This window comes from Pocillopora verrucosa, chromosome 7 (assembly GCF_036669915.1).
Source record: "Pocillopora verrucosa isolate sample1 chromosome 7, ASM3666991v2, whole genome shotgun sequence".
NCBI lineage: Eukaryota > Metazoa > Cnidaria > Anthozoa > Scleractinia > Pocilloporidae > Pocillopora > Pocillopora verrucosa.
Window position 1 is genome coordinate 24,421,543 of NC_089318.1, and position 20,155 is coordinate 24,441,697.

General features: G+C 38.1%; 3 protein-coding genes across 3 annotated transcripts; 1 reads left to right on the forward strand and 2 right to left on the reverse strand.

Annotated features, from left to right (window-relative positions):
* The first annotated feature begins 1,603 nt into the window (after nucleotides 1-1,603).
* LOC131792125 (histamine H2 receptor-like) lies at nucleotides 1,604-3,261 on the forward strand. The gene has a single exon (XM_059109499.2). It carries the CDS (start codon nucleotides 1,728-1,730, stop codon nucleotides 2,706-2,708), a length of 981 nt encoding a protein of 326 aa, XP_058965482.1. The 5' UTR covers nucleotides 1,604-1,727; the 3' UTR covers nucleotides 2,709-3,261.
* A 1,803-nt stretch (nucleotides 3,262-5,064) lies between these two features.
* Nucleotides 5,065-10,516, reverse strand: LOC131792050 (uncharacterized). Its single transcript, XM_066169368.1, has 3 exons — nucleotides 10,415-10,516; nucleotides 9,575-9,929; nucleotides 5,065-8,740 (listed from the first exon to the last, which is right to left on the reverse strand). Exons 2-3 carry the CDS (start codon nucleotides 9,837-9,839, stop codon nucleotides 6,240-6,242), a joined length of 2,766 nt encoding a protein of 921 aa, XP_066025465.1. The 5' UTR covers nucleotides 9,840-9,929; nucleotides 10,415-10,516; the 3' UTR covers nucleotides 5,065-6,239.
* Nucleotides 10,517-11,862: 1,346 nt separating this feature from the next.
* LOC131792106 (uncharacterized) lies at nucleotides 11,863-17,053 on the reverse strand. Its single transcript, XM_066169369.1, has 2 exons — nucleotides 16,747-17,053; nucleotides 11,863-14,986 (listed from the first exon to the last, which is right to left on the reverse strand). Exons 1-2 carry the CDS (start codon nucleotides 17,003-17,005, stop codon nucleotides 12,603-12,605), a joined length of 2,643 nt encoding a protein of 880 aa, XP_066025466.1. The 5' UTR covers nucleotides 17,006-17,053; the 3' UTR covers nucleotides 11,863-12,602.
* Between the last annotated feature and the right edge of the window lie 3,102 nt (nucleotides 17,054-20,155).

A 20,155-nucleotide genomic window follows, 5' to 3' on the forward strand; every position in this document is an offset into this window, starting at 1 on the left:
AGAGGCCGTTCGTTTTAAACTTCCTTCTTGTAAGGAACACGCCAGCTTGTTACAAGAAAAACTAACAAAATAACAGTGAGCCAGATGAATCTGAACGATGATTGAACTTATTTTGGGGGCCAAGTTTAATTCATCTGCCGGCTATGAGCCAACATAATCCTAGGATTTTTTTTCCGCTTTACAAGGAAATAAACCTTAAGAGCTCTATTTACCGACATAATTATTAAAATAAGAGTGTTTCTATTCCAAGGCCAACAACTCAGTATGATATCGATCGATAATGAAGCTCAGAAGGAAACTTGTGTCAAAATGGCCGGATCAAAAAACGATTAAGAAAATAAATGACTGGAACTTAAATAAATTATATTATGGCGAGGGAAGAGTAACAAAGAAACTAAAAAAATCTTCTATAAGATTGAAAATGCCATAAAGTTCCACCTGTCGATGCCCACGCCGTAAGCATAGAATGTAAATCTTACAAGAAATTTAACAGGCGTGACTCATAGGTGTTTCTCGGTCAAATTCCAAGTGTATCAACTTTCAGATGCGCGCAATGTATACTGACGAAAATAGCACAAATGACGTCTGGCTTTCTCTTCAATTTTTTAGCCATTAAAAGATAACGTAATTTAAAACAGATTTGAGTTAAAGACTGATAAAAGTAAACTATTGCTAATCTGGATTTTCTGAATAGAAATTAGTTTTAAAAACAACTCGATTAAAATAATTTCAAACTACCGTGTCGTTTTAAGAGTGGGTACATGTCTGTGTCACGTTGTGGGTGGCAAAATGCCGAATTGTGGTTTAGGGAATATTCATTTTATTCATGCGAAATTTTGACAAGTGTCTTCTGAAGTCTGAAAGCAACGGGTGGGTGGTAGGTCGAAAAAATAAACGATGTCTGAAGGATTCAAAGGCGTGCGAAAAAATGTATTCGGAAGAAAAACAACCTCCTCTCATACAGATTTACTTGGACTTAAGTCGCTTTGAGTCCCTAAGGGAACTTCGGATCTTTCTCTGGAAATTCCTTTGCACAAAGGGTCAGAGATTTTGCCGGTACATAAAATATTACTGGGGTGTTCTGAAAGAAAATTGATCACATTTTGATAGTTAATAATATTTGGCGCGCATCACTAGAAACTGAGCTGGCGGTGTGTGTATCCAGCTCTAATGCAATTTTATCAGTGATCTACCTGCACGCAATACAGAGCTGAAGTACTTGAAAGAAAGCCACATCTGGATTTATTCTATCAAAGGCTTTTCCTGAACGCTTGCTCAAAGTGGACGACTTTGATATTTTAAATGGACGCGCCCGGTGATCTCATCAAAGAGATTCGAATTATTAATTGCCGCAGGAAACGACGTTAATAATATTATTCATTGTTATTTGCAAGTCACGCATCAAATGAAATTGTAATTTAAACTTACATGTTGCAAGCTTTTGTTCTTGGTTCTACTTTACGATTTTATTGTTCACACGAGGATTTAAGATCCCGGCCACAACTGTCATTAGTAAAATACCGGTTATCCAAGTGGGCGCCATACCGGAAACTAACTCCGCACGTGACGAAAGAGAAATGCTCATTACACAAGTATTAGGTTAAATATCCTATACGTTATTAGAATACTGACAGTTGGGGGTGAGCCATCGTTAAACGTACACGGTTCGAGCTAGAATTTGAGAGACAGAGTTTCCGCACAATCATTGTTATCGAGGAATCGTCGCAATGGAAGACCCCGTAAATGTTTCAACCAGCCCATCTACAACACAGCCTTGCCAGTTGTCTGAAGGCCATATCAGTGGATTGTTGTCCGTAAACATCTTATCAATGATTATTGGCACAATTGGTAATTTATTGGTGATCGGAACAGTTTTCACGAATGCTAGTTTACAGATCATTTCCAATTACTGGTTAGCAAGTATGGCTGTGGCTGATTTGATGGTAACTGCACTCAGTCAACCACTGTTTTCAGTTTTTCTTGGCCTACAGTTACGCGACGAATGCCACGAATTTGTTTCCCAGGCGTTCCGTCTGATCGCCAACATGTCATGCTCTGCGTCTGTTCTTCATCTCTGCTTAATAAGCATTGATCGGTGCTTGGTGATTCTGCGGCCGCATGATTTTCGAAGCTACCGCACGAAAAAACGATTCAAAATCGCCCTGGTTTTCTCGTGGACTTTGCCGGTAATCTATGGGATCTTACGTCTGACAGTGAGCAAGAAAGGTACTTCTTATTTCACAGTCGCAGCTGTTGGCATCTGTTATCTGATTATCATTTTGTGCTACAGTTTAATCATTTTTAGAGTCCGAAAACAAGGTTCGGCGACTCTCAAGCGGTTGCGTGGACAGTCACTTAGGGGTACACCTTCTGAGCACATGGTTGAGCGTCGCGTGACGGTCACAATAGCCATAGTTGTCGTTATTTTCACGATTTGTTGGTTTCCACTCCTTTACCTGCGCTCTGTGTTTGCAGAAGCAAATTTTGGCGTGTCTTATAACTGGGCAAGGACACTGGCTTTGAGCAACTCTTCAATGAATCCCTGGATATATTGTTTTCGTATCGCCGAGTTTCGTGACGCTTACAGGAGATTATTAAAATGTCAGTGGAAATCAGGCACAGTGTGTCGCGGTGGAGTAGGAGACCGAGATCAGAACGATCTAGACACAACAAAATCCAGTGAGTTAGACACTCAAAATGCAGTTTGATCTGACTACTTCATGACTAAGCTCTTGCTTAAAATAACTATGAAAACTGTAAGATATTCTATGGTGGTTGAGGTAAAAAACTTTATACGACATTCTCTTCAGTCAGAGTGTAGTTTAAAAACAACATTTCGGTTTTGAGTTATATTTTGATGATATTATGTGATCACTTTGTACGAACGTAACAGAAGTAGTTGAACTTTTGAACAATTTGTAACCATGAAAAGAATATGACGATAGCATCCTTCTAGATTAATATTCTTTTCAGATGACTGTTTATTATATATTAGTCGTTCTCTGCTGTCACGAAATGATAATCACAAGCAAGGGTGTGCCTAAAGCTTTCCAAAAAAAACTAACGAACGAGACAACAATCGGTTTATTTTTTCCGCGTCGTCTCGATTGAGATTTTAACAATTTACTTTTTTCGTTTTGTGTTGGGATTTATGTCCCCTTACAGTTGTATTAAGTTCGGAAAGCTACCCTTTTACAGAATATTGACTGTTTGTTTTGTTATTTTGGTGAATAAAGAAAATATGATATTAATCTCACTAAAGATCCTTTCAGTCTGAACACGAATTAAATGTGATAAACGATCCACCGTGAAAATTCCGTTTATTTACTCAGCTAAACTACCTTTCCCGCTCTAAAAAAGCAGCAGAATATGATCTGCAATTATGATGAATCTTTAGTCATCTTACGTGATTTCTTTGTTTTCGTTGAAAGAACTGAAAACAAAGTTTGTTATCTTTGTTTGCAAAGTCCAAACATTCTTGACGTCATTGAACCACAAAAGACCCATAGGATTAACATTTCAACAAACTACTACAAAACAAACAACCAAGCATTTCCGCGCCTTGTGCTCCTCTCACATGTTCGGTTCCCGGCCACACTCCTATATAGATCAATAACTCTTAATACAGAGTAGTGACCGTGAGTATAGCACTCGCTCGTGGAGTTAAGCAGCATATATATCATAGAAAAAATCAAAGGAAAAAGAGAACTACAGTCCTCTTGACCCACAATTTCGTTTTAAAGAGCCTCCTTTGCCTTCCGTTAACCAAAAAAAGGGCTCGAGAAGCGCAGTCCTCATTTTCCTAACCGCCGTTCAAGGTCGATTCTTCTGTGATTAAGCTTTGCCCAAAATATGCCAGATTTTTACACTCTCAGTTTTCTTTCTTGATTTAATCTTTTGACCCCTATCATCCTAAATATAAAAAAATTAATAAGATAAAACTAGGGTCAGGAGAACAAAGGAAATGAACATCAACTTAAGAACCTTTTGATTGTTAAACAATTCTCCACGTCAGTACCATTGGAAATATATAGGGAGCAGCAAGGAGAAGATGACTATTGATCGTAAAGACTAAATATCAAACAAAGCCGCAGTCCAATGGCGATCTATTGTTTTTTGACATCGTGTTGTAATAATGAGGTATGAGGCTGTGCGGAAACGTTGTCAGATATTATGGTCATAAGGAACAATAATTAAATTATGTTGTCTTTCCTTTTAGAGAGCTGAAGTAATCATTAATCTGCTAACGTCTTTAACTCTCATAAGAGATTAACATGTAACTTCTCCCTATAATATCCGTGCATTATTTAGCAAACAGGTTATGAAAACTTATCTGGCAGAAGTTGTTTTCTTGATCTGCTTAAGATCAAACCCTCGTTACTAATTCTTCATGGAAATGTGTAGCATTCAAAGGACAGAATTAAAAATCACGTCTTGGGAGTTAAAGGGTTTATCACTTTTCTTGTTTCTCCGATTTTCCCGCAGTCATGTAATTCTAAAGATGACATCATCCCGATCTTTGTTGTCAAAGTGATTGAACTGAATCTGCGGGATTAATCATTATCAATTTCTTGGGGGAGGGGGGGGGGGAGGGGGGAGGGTCGGAAGATTGTGGTTGTGTCACGGAAAAATCTACCTGATCCCCCATAAGGCTCTGTAACATTCTTATGACCCTCTCTCCCACTTACAGTTCATTAGCTTTCCATTTTCAACAGCTCCCCTTTATACTATGTTAGTGACGACTGATCCCCTTCCGCCCTCCCCCTGAAAATCAAGTGATTTCTCCTCCCTTCCCCCCCCCCCCCCACAAATCCTCCGGCTCTCTGGCGATAAATAGTCCCTAAACGTTGGACTTTATGAAAGTGACGCGCTACAGTCAAGTGTCAAGCACATTGCTGATCATATATTGCAGTGATATACTTTATTCGATCTATCTTTCAATCAGTTAAAATCAGGTTTCAAAGTCATCACCATTTTTTTAACTTGCTACATGTTTGAATGTAACAACGATACTAACTTTATTAACCGTGTAAAGTGTAACAAATACATCATCAATACCTACACCTTGCTTAAATGATTTGAATCATAACATAGTATGTACATCTAAACTTTTATTATCATTATTATTATTATTATTATTATTATTATTATTATTATCGCTCTGACGAAGGTCTGACGCTCGAAACGTCAGCCTTCATACTCTCTACGGTGGTCAATTTACGTTTTTCAACTCAGTTGTTAACACTAAATTATCTGTTATACTCTCCCACGGACGCAGCACCACAGTTTCTTTAGAAACTAAACCCCTTTATAAATTTTTTATTCTGCAAGTAATAACATTTACAAAACCTTTGCATTTGATTATAGTTTCCAGCGATTATATTCTACTAAAGGAATCATGAAAAATTCAAACATGTCACAATTGAAGAAGGCTACCAACATTTAATTTGAATGATTGACTTAAAAGAAATACTTTTGAGGAGATCTTTCTAAAAGCTCAATAGAGCTTGCTAGATCTCCTGCCATATGAAGTACTATTTACCTGCATCTAATAATATCAGTAATTTGTTACAAATGATATAAAAGCAAACCAGCATGAAAAACTGCAACTTTAAGACTCAAACTATTTTTAAGGCGTAGGGTTACAACAACAACATGCCCAAAACTTTAAAATTTTTAAAGTACGTCATGCCAGTTAGGGTAACTCTATGAATGCAGCGGATTTGCAGCTCACTGTTTGCTGCGTGGAATGTTTTCTTTTGAGTGTTTTCTGGTACGACTTTATAAGCAACAAAAAAATTTCCTTTTCTCCATAACAACATAAAATCACTCTCCCATTTTGAAATAAATTCTTAACGAAGACTTATCGTAGTGCATGTAAAACGTTTGAAACTTGGGGAATATCACTCGAGTGATATCCTCGGATATCCCCCAGTTTTAGCTGGGGAATATCCGCTCACATAAAGCGTCAAGGCAATCGCACACGAGCAAAAATATTTGATGGATCATAAAAGTGGATTTTTTTTCCTGAGCCGCGAAGCGGCAAAGAAAATATCTACCGCTAGCCAGCAAAGCTGAGGTAAATAGTTGTTTTTGTATATACTAAACAGTTAAATATAGCAAAAAAAGGTGATTTTAACTAATTCATTCCTGCAGCAATTATAATATTTTTGGGTGCAAATCCCGCACGAGTTGCTTAGAGGCGACTAGCAAATAATATTCGGAGTTTCAATGGCCAATCATGGCTCGCCTTCAACGCTACTAGTATATACCAATGACTCCAACCTAATACCAGTTGGAGTTTGTAATCCGGTTGAACCAGATCCAGTTTGAGTTGAGCCATAATTAGACCTATCACCTTGGCTTAGTATATCAGAAAAACCCTCTTGAATCTCTTTTGGAGGTTCATAACTATCATGGATCATCGAAAGTGCCGAAATAAGCAAACCAGTTGAGGACAAAATATGCCATATATCATGCCAGTCAAAGAATTCCAAAAAGTTACATTCTTTGTTTAAATCACGAGAGTTTTCAGGAGACTTACTCTTATCTGTTGTTTCTTTTATTTCGAAAATGACAAAGGCTGCAATAAGAAACGGAATTTGCGAAAGGCGGAATGAAATTTTAAACCATTTTGCACAGCAGTCAGACTGGCTGCCACCACTGCTGCCGAGAATGAAAGTTCCGAAACCTGCAACAACGTTCTCGCATAAACAAAGATAGAGTAAAGCGTCCGTTAATTCTAATTCGTTAGCAATCCAGAGGATTGAAAACAAAATCGGTAAAAGAAAGAGACCAGTAATATTAAACACTTGGTTTTTCCAGGTCAGGCATTCTTTAGAACCTTCATTTTGTTCTTTACTCGGGAAACTTTTATAGTCTACATAACATTCACTGCAACAGCACTTCTGAACAAATGAGTTCCGGTGGACTATACATGTATTAGGAAACAACTTATATCCAGCCCACAATGGAATGATTACTGACCAGAGACCGAGAAGGATAAAGACCGGGATTTGGACTACTTTGGCGAGCCCTGCCTCTGAATGATACATTATTCCAAAATAATTAAAAATTAATATAGGAACTACGAAGTAAAGAAACAGATTTGCCGCTCCTACACGATTTTTAGCGCTTACACTTGCTGAGCATTCTTGCATTTCAATGCCATTATAGTACAAAACAAGACTTAAACCTGCACTCACGAACATAAAAGCTGTATCGAACTGAAAAGTCAACCTACTCGGACAGAGATGATAAAGTGCTGAAAATACCCCTACAAACAACAAGGCCCAGGCTAGAGCGTAGCCCGTAGAAAAGTTATACTTCTTTTTAATTGCTGCAGCAAACATCTCGTCAGAAGGTTCGTCATCTTTGGGAACATGCATCTTTCTGAGATGAAGCGAAATATCGGGACATCTTAACACGTGATTAGGTAACCCTTCATAAGATTCATTTTTTGTAGAATGATCCTGATCCTCGCTTTTACTATCTCCATTCTCTCTTCCTTCTTGCACCTTTATTTCATTTGTATCTCTTTTGTATTTCTGCTCCCCCTTTTTCTCTTCTACTAGTTTCTTTTTCATTTCTTTTTTTTCACGTTTAAAATGTCGTTTTGCGTGCTCTTCTTCCTCTTTTGGTTTTAACTTTTTTCTTTTTTCCTTCACAAGTTTCCTACATCGAGCAAGTACCTCTGACTCCATGCAGAGAACAGTTATAGCTAAAATCAAGCCATGCAAAACGTAAACCATATTACTAACAATTAAATTATAGGGAATATCAGCATAGCGCACTCGATAACAGAAATCGTTATAATAACAGTGATCTCTGTCGCCCTCTTGAATCATTAAATACCAGTCTGCAAAGACAAACTGGAATGAACCCAACATTAAAACCGAACCGACAATGAGTGTGATATAAGAGTAAGTTTTGGGACCCCGACTGAACGAATAAATAAACAGAACGGCCAGCATAGCTGAGAAAAATTCACCGCCGGTTATACTTAAACTAGACTTATCTGGAGGACGATCACTTTCTCCTATTTTGTACTTCTTGCAATTTCTCACTCTAAAAACAAACCACGCTAAAAGAGAAAAAACAACACCAACAGAGACATTGATTAAAAGTTGCGACATCCACATTGGATGAGCGTATGAGTAGTCAAATGATCTCGTCAAAGTCAAATTAACTTTCTTCGCGGCTTCAGGGGAAGTTTCGCCAGTGGCGTTTTTAATCGCAATCCCAATGAACCAACTTGAAGTGGAGGCGGTTAAAGGTGGAATGGAGAACTTGGACAAAGTAATTCGTCCCTTTTTAGCGAACGACAGACGAAGTGACTCTCCCTTATAGTCCACAACGTCGATGTTTTCTTTGACGTCCTTGCAGTCACGTGATACTTTTAAGTAAGCTGGTACGTCAACAGACTCAGAAGTGACAGTTATGTCAAGTTGTGTGCTTGAAATGTCTTCTGCTGGAATGAACTGATAAACAGCTGGATAAGAATCCTTTGCACTCAGTTCAACTGGTACTGGGTCATCTAATTGAATGCCCCCTTGTTGTTGCATTTCCGCCATGAAACTGACGCCGGCTGTGCCTGAAAACAACAAATGCTTTCCCCTAACCTTACCCTTGGTTGGACAAAAAGGCAACCTTCTCCATCCAGCCTCAGACGTTGAAATACCAAGATGGCTAGTTAGCAAGGATCCCTCGCCTTCTTCATAAGCAGATACGTGCAGTGAACCTGGAATTAAATATTAGATGATTCCGAATTTAGTTAACACTGAATGAGGAAAATGTTTGTAAAAAAACTCGTTGTGTTTAATGCAGATGAAATGGGACGGTATCATGGCACATCTGGAATGTTTGTTCTATAAAGCACCATTCAGCACTTGAATAGAGCTCTTAAATTTGTGCGTCGCTAAGTTAGAGTTTTCCAAGTAGATAGATGAAAGAAGTTCATCATCCAGGCTATGCTGCGATTGCACTCAAAAGTGATGGAATCTTAAATTGTATCAGTTAATGCTGTAAAAAATGAGAAGAAAAATTGATAAAAAAACACGTTAGTCTAAACAGAATAAATTGTGTTGAACGCAGGTAAAGTGAGACGGTATCATGGTGCATCTCAGTGGAATGTTTATTCTATAAAGCACCATTCGGCACCTGGATAGAGCTCTTAAATTTGCGCGTCGTTAAGTAAGAGTTTTCCGAGTAGATAGATGAAAGAAGTTCATCATCCAGGCCATGCTGCGATTGCACTCAAAAGTGACGGATTCTTAAACTGCGTCAGTAAATAAAATAGAAGTTATTAAATAATTAATCATCTTCATTGAGCCATAGCTCAGTAGCTGCGCTGCATGCATCGCCGTGACATTTATCCCAGAGATATGGATTCGAAACTCTACCCGGTTACTCCTAGCGAGGAAGAAATGAATCAAAGGACGAAACGAGGGCGGAGAACCACAGAGAAAGCTTGTGAAATTAATATCATCGGAAAACTCAAAAGTTTTATCGGGTGAGCACAAAAAATATGACCGTTGTTGAGTTTTCATGGAAATGAAAGAAAATCCTGACTCACCTTCTTTGGACCACTCGTCTCTTTTGACTTTTAAATAAATGAGTCGGTTTGTCTCATTTGTCTTCACAAGGCAAGTGTGACTCTTTTGGTTACTTGAAGAAGGAAGCTGTCCCCGAAACCTCAGTGATGGAGCCGAAGTATTCTGAGCAGTCCTTGATTTTATTCGTTCGAAGGTGCAGTCTACGTACAGCTTAGCGTGAGCACCAAATGGGAAATGTGGGATGAAAATTAAAACTGAAAGCTGAAGAACGGCAGAAAGGAACATCCTGAAATATCCATTGAAGCCACTCGACTTCGCCTTTTTCTCAGTATGGACCAAAGAGGTTGACCGTGCTTTTATAAACTTGCAAGGTTTCTAAGAAAAGAAAATAGACTCTAATTGGCAATTTTTGTTTATACTGTGTCCTAAAGTGCATAAATTCAATTCAGTTTTCATGGACCAAAGTGATTGATCGTGTGTAAATGAACTTTCAAGGTTTCCAAGAAAAAAAAATCGACTCTTAATGGCGATTTTTGTGTACATTATCTCCTAGTGAGCGTAAATCTAATTCAGTTTCATCGACAAATAAAACCATTCACTCCCTCAAAAAAAGGAGTTAAATAGCGACTGTTTTTGTTTTTAAAAACTAAAAGGATGACTTCACAACGATCAATGCCTTATGCGAGTGGTTCGTCTCCGAACATGTCCTTTTCATGAGAATGTTCGCCAGGGCATAAGCATAATCGATCATGCTTAAATGGAACTGATTTTGTCAGATCATGACCCTGTCGACGCATTTCAACAGCTCGGTGGAAAAAAAAACTCTTGTGTCAATTAACCAGAAGTGTTCGTTAGCTCACTTGAATTCATGCCCACAAAAAGAAACTGTAAATAGAAATCTTTTCTAGGAGATCGACAACAGCGCTGAAAAGCCACAAGTGTTTACCACTGATTAATCGAACCACCCACCAGTGCGGGGAAATGGCAGTTGCAGTGTTTAAGTAGTTATAGTTAGTAATTAATTTATGACGCGCAACTAGTGATAATTAATGAATCAGTAAATTATGGCGATATTTAAGCTTAAGTGATAATAATATATGATAAGAAATGTAACAATACTTTAAATGGAAAAGGACTTTTAAGTCAACCCGAAATGAACGCAAAGCCGAACTTTAATGAAGAAATGTAAAATGGTTTCCGTGTTTACATAGCCTGATGTAAACACGCTGGAGGTTGGGAGAACGCGAGATAAACGTAGGAAACTACGACGCGAAGCGGAGTGGTTTCCAGCTTATCGAGTGTTCTCCCGACCTCCCAAGTGTTTACATCAGGCTATGTAAACACGGAAACCATTTTACGTTTCTTTAATAAAATAACTAATGAAAGAGCCTCTTCTTGCAACGAAGGAAAGCGACGTGCTTGTTGTTGTTGTTGTTCATTTGGCTTTTCGGCCGTTTCTTGAATACTGGGAAAATTAAGCTCCCAAGAAAAATTAGGAAAATCTTCTTCTCCCATTACTGTACTCAAAACAAACTTAAAGAAACTGAGTTACTGCTAAGTAAATAGCAGGGAGAACTCCGCGAGAAGATTCAGTATGAATACCGTGTTTACATACGCTCATGTAAAATGGTTTTATGGCCAATCAGAGCGCGCGTACTATTTGAATTATTTTATAAAGTGAACTGAATTTCGTACGATAAACTTGCAATGATCAGTACAAGTAAAGAAAACATGCAGTCTGATTTTATGAGGCAGGTGTCAGAGAAAGTGAGATGTCCTGTAAGTACGTAATCGATATTTCAACGGTTCTGTGTCAAGGTCTCTAAGTTACGACTCAGAAAGTTTATTGAGGGGAAAAGAAAACTAGCCTGACGTAGCGGGATGTTCCAGTTGACAAGGGTTTGAGTTACCTAGGGTATGATGATGGTATATGAATGACAGAATACTACCTAACAAACTCTTGTTATGGACCACCCCTCCCACGTAGAGTCTTTATTGCGGGAACCTGGATGTTTTAACGAGGATATGATTTCGAAGTATATGTGAATTTGAGCTGGAAACCTCTTCCATGTTTATTTCTTGTGTCGCGGTCGTAACTCAACATTATTCATCGCTCTCCCTGTTTCTACGATCGCGGATCTACCCTAACCGATGTGCACTGGCAGTCATACATTTCTATAAAGGACGCCATCTTGTTAACTTGACTGGGTGGTAGTGAGCGTTAGCTGACAGGAAGATTATCCGAAGTAATCAATTTCAACACACACAAGTATTTTGATGCTTTAAAATAAACACTAAACGGTTTATTTATAAGAATGATATGCTTAATTAATAATACATATCACTCGTTTAATATATAACAGGCTTCAGAGATACAGGTTTTTCATAACTCTCGACATGCTCGAAGACAAAACTAATAAAATTTGCCTCCAAATACAACAAAATCAGTGAAGCTAATTTGATGTAAACAGTTACATATTATAACTAGCTAAACTCTTTATTTAAAGGGAGTAGCACTTAATAACCAAAAGGCTAATAAACTTTTGGCCTTCAATATATCATATGAATACCAAAATATCATCGCATTCTACACCTGCCACAAAAAAACGTGGCTTAAAAACATTACAATCAATATACACATAATATGGTCAAAGTGATAAAAACTTCGGTCACAGACTCTAGTACTGTGGTATTAATAGTAATTGTATTCCATTTCGCTCGCTCGCGACTGGTTGAACATACCTCTAATTGAACATCGCATTAAATGGAATATATTGTTAAAATACATCACGAAAACTTCAGGTCACACTAAAACTGAAAAAGGCTGCGAAAAAGATTTCCCTAACAACTGAAAAAATATTTATTGTCAAAAAATCATACCAGTGAGCCGCAAGAAGAGGCGCAACTTTAAATTTAACACCTATTTCAAGTTTAAAGGGTGATTATATTTCAATCGGGTCTACAACATATTTTCAAATGAGTGCTGTTGTGTTCGGTTCAAACCCATTTTGCTATGCACATGCGCTGAAACATGATGACCTATATTGGTTAGGCATGTGTATTTCTACGACCTGGATTCGGTTCTTGAGAGATACTAGGAGAGTCATAGCTTACATGAATCATCATAAGCGCCCCCATAAACAAACCAAAGGAGGATAAAATGTGCCACTTGTCATGATCGTCAAAAAAATCACATTCCTCGTTTAGATCACGAGATTTCTCAGGAGACTTACTCTTATCTGTTGTTGCTTTTTCTGTGAAAAAATATAATGCTATCCCCATAATAGCTATTGTTACAGCGCCAAAAAGAAACACACCAAAAACAATGCACGAACAATTACACGTTTTATCCTTTACCAGGCAGGTTGTCAAGAGGGATCCAATAGCGACTAAAGCGCTCTCTACTATGCAAAGATACAGAAAAGCGTCGGCAAATTCTAACGAGCCAACTAGCGCAAGGCATATCAGCACAATTGCTAAAAGGAAACCCAATACGCAAAAGCCACCAATCACCCACTTTGACGGGAAATAATCATAATCACAGCATTTCCAAATAACGGCTTTGTCGTCGGTGTCCTTAGGCCAAGCTTCGTAAGCTTTTTCGTCAGCTTTTTTGCCTATCAATGGGACATCTTCACGAGCTTTTTTGTTTGATTCTGTCCATGGGACACATTTACAACAATCAATGCACTTTTTTGGGCACAACCTATATACAACCCACATCGCCATAATGAGAATCCAAAGACATAAACATAGAGAGAATGGGATTGTTTCGGTGAGTCCCGCTTCAGTGTGATACATGGTTCCAAAATAATTCAAAACGAAAAGAGGAACCAGGAAGAAAAGAAAGAAGTTTGCTGCTCCCACGCGCCTCTTTGCGTGTACAGCTTCGGTGCACGGCGTTGCTTCAATTCCGTTGTACATCAGCATCACAATTAAACTTGCCATGACAAACATAAAAGCTGTATCGAACTGAAATGCTAACTTACTTGGACAAAGATGATAAAGTGCAGAATACATTCCTTCGAAACAGAGGGCCCAGGCAAATGCGTAAGGAATGGAAAAACTAAATTTCTTCTTGTTTGCTTCAGCAGAAAGAGTTTGGAGACCATCAGTAAGCTTAATATCATCCGGAGGAACGAGCCTATCTCCGAGATGTAGAGAAATATCGGGACACCACAACGCGTGATCAGGTAGCTTTTTGTAGTTTATCTTACTTTCGTTTTTGTTTTTGTTTTCGTTCTCGTTTTGTCCTGTTTCTGTAATTTCATCACTCTCGTTTTTGTTTTTGCTTTCGTCCTCGTTTTGTCCTGTTTCATTGCTCTCGTTTTTGTTTTCGTTCTCGTTCTGTCCTGTTTCTGCATTTTCACTGGTGCGTTTCTTTGCAATTTTCAGACGTCGAGCAAATACCTCTGATTCCATACAGAGAACATTCACCGCCAAAATTAAGCCATGCAAGACGAACGCTGAGTTACTTAACATTAAATTGTAGGGAATATCAGCATAACGTACTCGGTAACAGAAATCGTTATAATAACAGTGATCTCTGTCGCCCTCTTGAATCATTAAATACCAGTCTGCAAAGACAAATTGGAATGAACCCACCATAAACACCCAACCGACAATTAACGTGATATAGGAATACGTTTTAGGACCCCCAACCAAGGTATGTCTGCACAGGACGGCCAACATAGCTGAGAAAAATTCGTAGCAGGTTATCTTAGGTTCATTTTCTTGACTACAGCAACAGAGGGTGCGTTTTCTAAAAATTATCCATGCAACCCAAGATATTCCAATACCACCAAGACCACATCCTAAAAATAATCCTAAAAGGGGATCAGTGTATGTGTAATCAAATGACCTTTTCAAAGTTAATGTCACAATCTTTCTTACATCAATTGGCGTGTCACCTGAGGCGTTCTTGATTGCGATTCCAATGAACCAACTTGAAGTAGAGGCGGTCAAAGGTGGAATGGAGAACTTGGACAGAGTAATCCGTCCCTTTTTAGCGAACGACAGACGAAGTGACTCTCCCTTATAGTCCACAACTTCAATGTTCTCTTTGACATCCTTGCAGTCACGTGATACTTTTAAGTAAGCTGGTACGTCATCAGACTCAGAGGTGGCAGTTATGTCAAGTTGAGTACTTGAAATGTCTTTTGTTGGAGTGAACTGATAAACAGCTGGATGAGTATCATTTGCACTCAGCTTAACTGTCACTGGGTCATCTAATTGAATGCCCCCTTCTTGTTGCATTTCCACCATGAAACTGACGCCAGTTGTGCCAGAAAACAACAAATGCTTTCCCTTAACCTTACCCTTGGTTGGACAGAAAGGCAAACTTCTCCATCCAGCTTCAGACGTTGATATACCAAGATGGCTGGTTAGCAAGGATCCCTCGTCTTCTTCATAGGCAGAGACGTGCAGTGAACCTTGAAGCAAAAAAAAAGACGATTCCGAATTTAGTTAATGCTGTACCAAATGAGAAAGAAATTTGTTAAAACACTCGTTGTGTTGAATGCAGATAAAGTGGGACGGTATCACAGCGCATCTGTAATGTTTATTCTATAAAGCACTAATTAGCACTTGAATAGAGCCCTTAAATTTATGCGTTGCTAAGTTAGAGTTTTCCAAGTAGATAGATGAAGCGACTTCATCATTTAGACTATGCTGCGATTGTATTCAAAAGTGACGGAATCTTATACTGTGTCAGTTAATGCTGTACTAAATGAGGCGAAAATTTGTTAAAAAACACGTTAGTCTAAACAGACCGTGAACTACGGATAAAATTCATATAAGTTTTCACATATTCACAGTCATTTATTCATCACTTCACGGAGTTATATGGAACCAACATAATAATCAGCTCCCAGTTGGCTTGTTAGCTCAGTTGGTAGAGCACTGCACCGGTATTGCAGAGGTCATGGGTTCAATTCCCGTACAGACCTGAATTTTTGCAGGCCTTATTTTCACTACTGCTCAAGTAATGTTCATTGCTGCGAAGATCGCTTTTGTATTCACGTCTTTATCCTCAGCTCACATGTATGATTTTCATATATTCACAGTCAGAATAAATTGTGTTGAATGTAGATAAAGTGAGACGGTGGCCCTTCTGGAATGTTTATTCTATAAAGTGTTAAACGATAAAAGTAGAAATATATCTAATCTAAAAACATTGTTAGGGTTTCCTTATATTGATGTTGGAAAATGAATGGAAATAATATATTAGCATAAGCCAGTCAATAAAAGAAATTAGAAAAAGTAAGTTGGTCATTTGTTATTCCTTCTAGCAGTGTTATCTTACAGGTAGAATTTCGGTCACCTTTTTAGCTCATTCATGCTGAAAGCAATGAATGAGGCATTGTGGTGGAGCAGATGTTGACGGAAGTTGTCGACCGTAGACGGAAGTTGCATTGTGGACCGCGAACGGAAGTAATCTCGCATACTACCCCTCCCGACTTAGTGAAAGTCAAAATTAATTTCGATGAAGCTCAGAAACTCACGTGGAAAGAAATGAAATGTTTATATGGTTTAATAAATAATAATTAATAATAATAACCTCAAATAACATTTCCGAACTTCTGAAAATGCAACTTGAATCGAGAAGCCGAAATGTTCACACCTGGGGAACCTGTAGCGGGTTCATTTCAACGCATGCTGTGACCACGCGGAAAAAACATCAGAGGTAGCCATATTGGCAAGCCGCGCATTTGCGTTTGTCCTCAGTTGGTATAAAATTAATCATTGCTCTATCATTGTACTTTTCCTTGTGAGCTCTTCAACATACAGTCCGCATATCAATCGGCACCTGGATAGAGCTCTTAAATTTGTGCGTTGCTAAGTAAGAGTTTTCCGAGTAGATAGATGAAAGAAGTTCATCATCCAGGCTATGCTGCGATTGCACTCAAAAGTGATGGATTCTTAAACTGTATCAGTGAATAAAATAGAAGTTATGGAATATTTTATCATCTTCATTGACCCATAGCTCAGTAGTTGTGCTGCATGCATCGCTGTGATATTTTTTGTATCCCAGAGATACGGATTCGAAACTCTTCCCGGCTCCTCCCGGCGAAGAAGAAATGATTCAAAGGACGAAATAAAGGCGGAGAACCACAGAGAAAGCTTGTGAAATTAATATTTATTGGAAAACTCAAAAGTTTTATCATGGAAATGAAAGAAAATTCTGACTCACCTTTGGACCACTCGTCTCTTTTGGCTTTCAAATAAATCAGTCGGTTTGTCTCATTTGTCTTCACAAGGCAAGTGGGACTCTTTTTCGAAGAAGGAAGCTGTCCCCTAAACCTCAGTGATGGAGCCGAAGTATTCTGAGCAGTCGTCCATGATTTTATTCGTTCGAAGGTGCAGTCTACGTGCAGCTTAGCGTGAGCACCAAATGGGAAATGTGGGATGAAAATTAAAACTGAAAACAGAAGAACTGCAGAAAGGAGCATCCTGAAATTTCCGCTAAAGAAACTCGACTTCGCCTTTTTCTCAGTATGGTCCAAAGAGGTTGATCGCACGTTTAAAAACATCCTGGGTTTCCAAGAAAAAAAAAATAGACTCTGATTGGCGATTTCTGTTTACATTGTCTTCAACTGTGCATAAATTTAATTCAGTTTTCACTGACCAAAGAGGTTGATCGCACGTTTAAAACTTCCTGGGTTTCCAAGAAAAAAAAAATTCAGTTTTCACTGACCAAAGAGGCCGATCGTGTGTTTAAGAACTTCCTGGGTTTCCAAGAAACAAAAATAGACTCTAATCGGCGATGTCTGTTTACATTGTCTTCTACTATGCATAAATTTAATTTAGTTTTCACTGACCAAAGAGGTTGATCGCGCGTTTAAAAACTTCCTGAGTTTTCACGGAAAAAAAATAGACTTTCTTTTACATTGTCTGCTACTATGCATAAATTTAATTCAGTTTCATCGACAGATTAAACCATTCTCTCCCTCGCAATTAAAAACTTCCTGGGTTTCCAAGAAAAAAAAATAGACTCTGATTGGCGATATCTGTTTACATTGTCTCCTATTGTGTATAAATTTAATTCAGTTTTCACTGACCAAAGAGGTTGATCGCGTGTTTAAAACTTCTTGAGTTTCCACGAAAAAAATAGAATTTCTGTTTCCATTGTCTGCTACTGTGCATAGATGTAATTTAGTTTTCACTGACCAAAGAGGTCGATCGCGCGTTTAAAAACTTCCTGAGTTTTCACGGAAAAAAATAGACTTTCTTTTACATTGTCTGCTACTATGCATAAATTTAATTCAGTTTCATTGACAGATTAAACCATTCTCTCCTTCGCGATTAAAAACTTCCTGGGTTTCCAAGAAAAAAAAATAGACTCTAATTGGCGAAGTCTGTTTGCATTGTCTTCAACTGTGCATAAATTAAATTCAGTTTTCACTAACCAAAGAGGCCGATCGTGTGTTTAAGAACTTCCTGGGTTTCCAAGAAACAAAAATAGACTCTAATCGGCGATGTCTGTTTACATTGTCTTCTACTATGCATAAATTTAATTTAGTTTTCACTGACCAAAGAGGTTGATCGCGCGTTTAAAAACTTCCTGAGTTTTCACGGAAAAAAATAGACTTTCTTTTACATTGTCTGCTACTATGCATAAATTTAATTCAGTTTCATCGACAGATTAAACCATTCTCTCCCTCGCGATTAAAAACTTCCTGGGTTTCCAAGAAAAAAAAATAGACTCTGATTGGCGATATCTGTTTACATTGTCTTCTATTATGTATAAATTTAATTCAGTTTTCACTGACCAAAGAGGTTGATCGCGTGTTTAAAACTTCTTGAGTTTCCACGAAAAAAATAGAATTTCTGTTTGCATTGTCTGCTACTGTGCATAGATGTAATTTAGTTTTCACTGACCAAAGAGGTCGATCGCGCGTTTAAAACTTTCTGAGTTTCCAAGTAAAAAAAAATAGACTCTTAGTGGTGATTTCTATTTACATTTTCTCCTACTGCGCATAAATTTAATTCAGTTTCATCGACAAATAGAACCATTCTCTCCCTCAACAAAAGGGAGATTAAAAAAACGACTTTTTTTTTTTTTTTTTAAAAAAGATGAATGACTTCACAACGGTCAGTGCCTTGTTAAATTAAATTAATTAAATTAAATGCATTTATATAGCGCCATCTTCCATTAATTGTCCATGGCGCTTTACAATACCCTAAAACCGTAAACATTAAAATCCTAAAAATTAAATACACTATATCATACAATACAATAAGGTTACAAATAAAAAGTAAAAACTACAAGTAAAAACTACAAATCAAATGCACGCTTAAAATACTAAGTCTTAAGATTAGCCTTAAAACTGCCTCTGTTGATGAAAGCCTGATTTAATTTGGAGTGGTAGTTTATTCCAGAGCCTTGGTGCCGCCACGGAAAAAGCCTTCTCACCAAACGTTTTAAGATTCGCTCTAGGCTCATCAAGCAACCTGTTGTTTGAAGATCTTAGTGTGCGACGAGAGTCATTATACTTCAATAGGTCTTTAATGTAATCTGGGGCCAGTCCATTCAGAGCTTTGTAAGTCAGCAACAATATTTCAAAAACTATCCTATAATGAACTGGCAGCCAATCTAAGCTCCTTAGAATTGGTGTGATATGTTCCTGCCTTCTAGTCAAGGTAACAAGGCGAGCTGCCGAGTTCTGTAAAAGCGGAAATCTATTAATCAGATACTTCGGGAGACCATACAGTAGGGCATTACAATAGTCCAAACGCGATGTTATGTAAGCATCAACAATAGCCTCAGTAGTACTCTGGGATAGGTATCACCTAATTTTAGCGATACTGCGAATGCGGAAAATGCGCTATTGCAGGTTATTTTAACGTGTTCTTTGAAATCTAAATATTGATCGAATCCAACTCCTAAGTTCCTGGCCTGTTTACTAGACTTGATTACTTCTTCCCCGACTCGTATATAGTCGAGAGGTGGTCGAGGGCGATATTTAGAACTAATAACCAAAAGTTCAGTCTTATCCTGATTTAACTTGAGTTTGTTGCGCAGCATCCAGTCACCAATGTCCTTAACACATAGTTTTAATGACATCTTTGTGCTGGATAGATGATTCGGACAATTGGATGTAAACAACAAGTATAACTGTATGTCATCTGCATAGAAATGAAACGGTATGCTATGCTTCCTGGCTATGTCACCCAGTGGACTTGTATAAAGAGAATACAATGGGGGTCCCAGCACAGAACCTTGTGGTACCCCATAGGATAAATGCTTCTTCGACGATTCAATTCCATTAACAGAAACAAACTGTTCTCGTGAGTGAAGGTACGAATGAATCCACTTAAGAGCTATGTTCCTTATACCGAAACGATTCTGTAGTCTTGATAGCAAAATCGAATGATCGACAGTATCAAACGCAGCCGGTAAATCAAGCAATAGTAAAATAACCGATCTATTATTATCAATAGCCTTCAAAATATCATTTTGAACTTTCACAAACGCATATGTGAGTGGTATGCCTCCGAACATGTCCTCTTTTCAAACAAATGCTCGCCAAGGCACAAGCATAATCAACCATACTTAAATGGAGCTGATCACACCGCTCGGTGGAAAAAAAAACTCTTGT

Coding starts and splice junctions, on each gene's coding strand:
- LOC131792125 (XM_059109499.2), top strand. CDS start 1,728: ATGGAAGACCCCGTAAATGTTTCAACCAGCCCATCTACAACACAGCCT.
- LOC131792050 (XM_066169368.1), bottom strand. CDS start 9,839: ATGTTCCTTTCTGCCGTTCTTCAGCTTTCAGTTTTAATTTTCATCCCA. Junction 8,741..9,574: donor AGACGAGTGGTCCAAAGAAG/GTGAGTCAGGAT, acceptor ATTTAATTCCAG/GTTCACTGCACGTATCTGCT.
- LOC131792106 (XM_066169369.1), bottom strand. CDS start 17,005: ATGCTCCTTTCTGCAGTTCTTCTGTTTTCAGTTTTAATTTTCATCCCA. Junction 14,987..16,746: donor AAGAGACGAGTGGTCCAAAG/GTGAGTCAGAAT, acceptor TTTTGCTTCAAG/GTTCACTGCACGTCTCTGCC.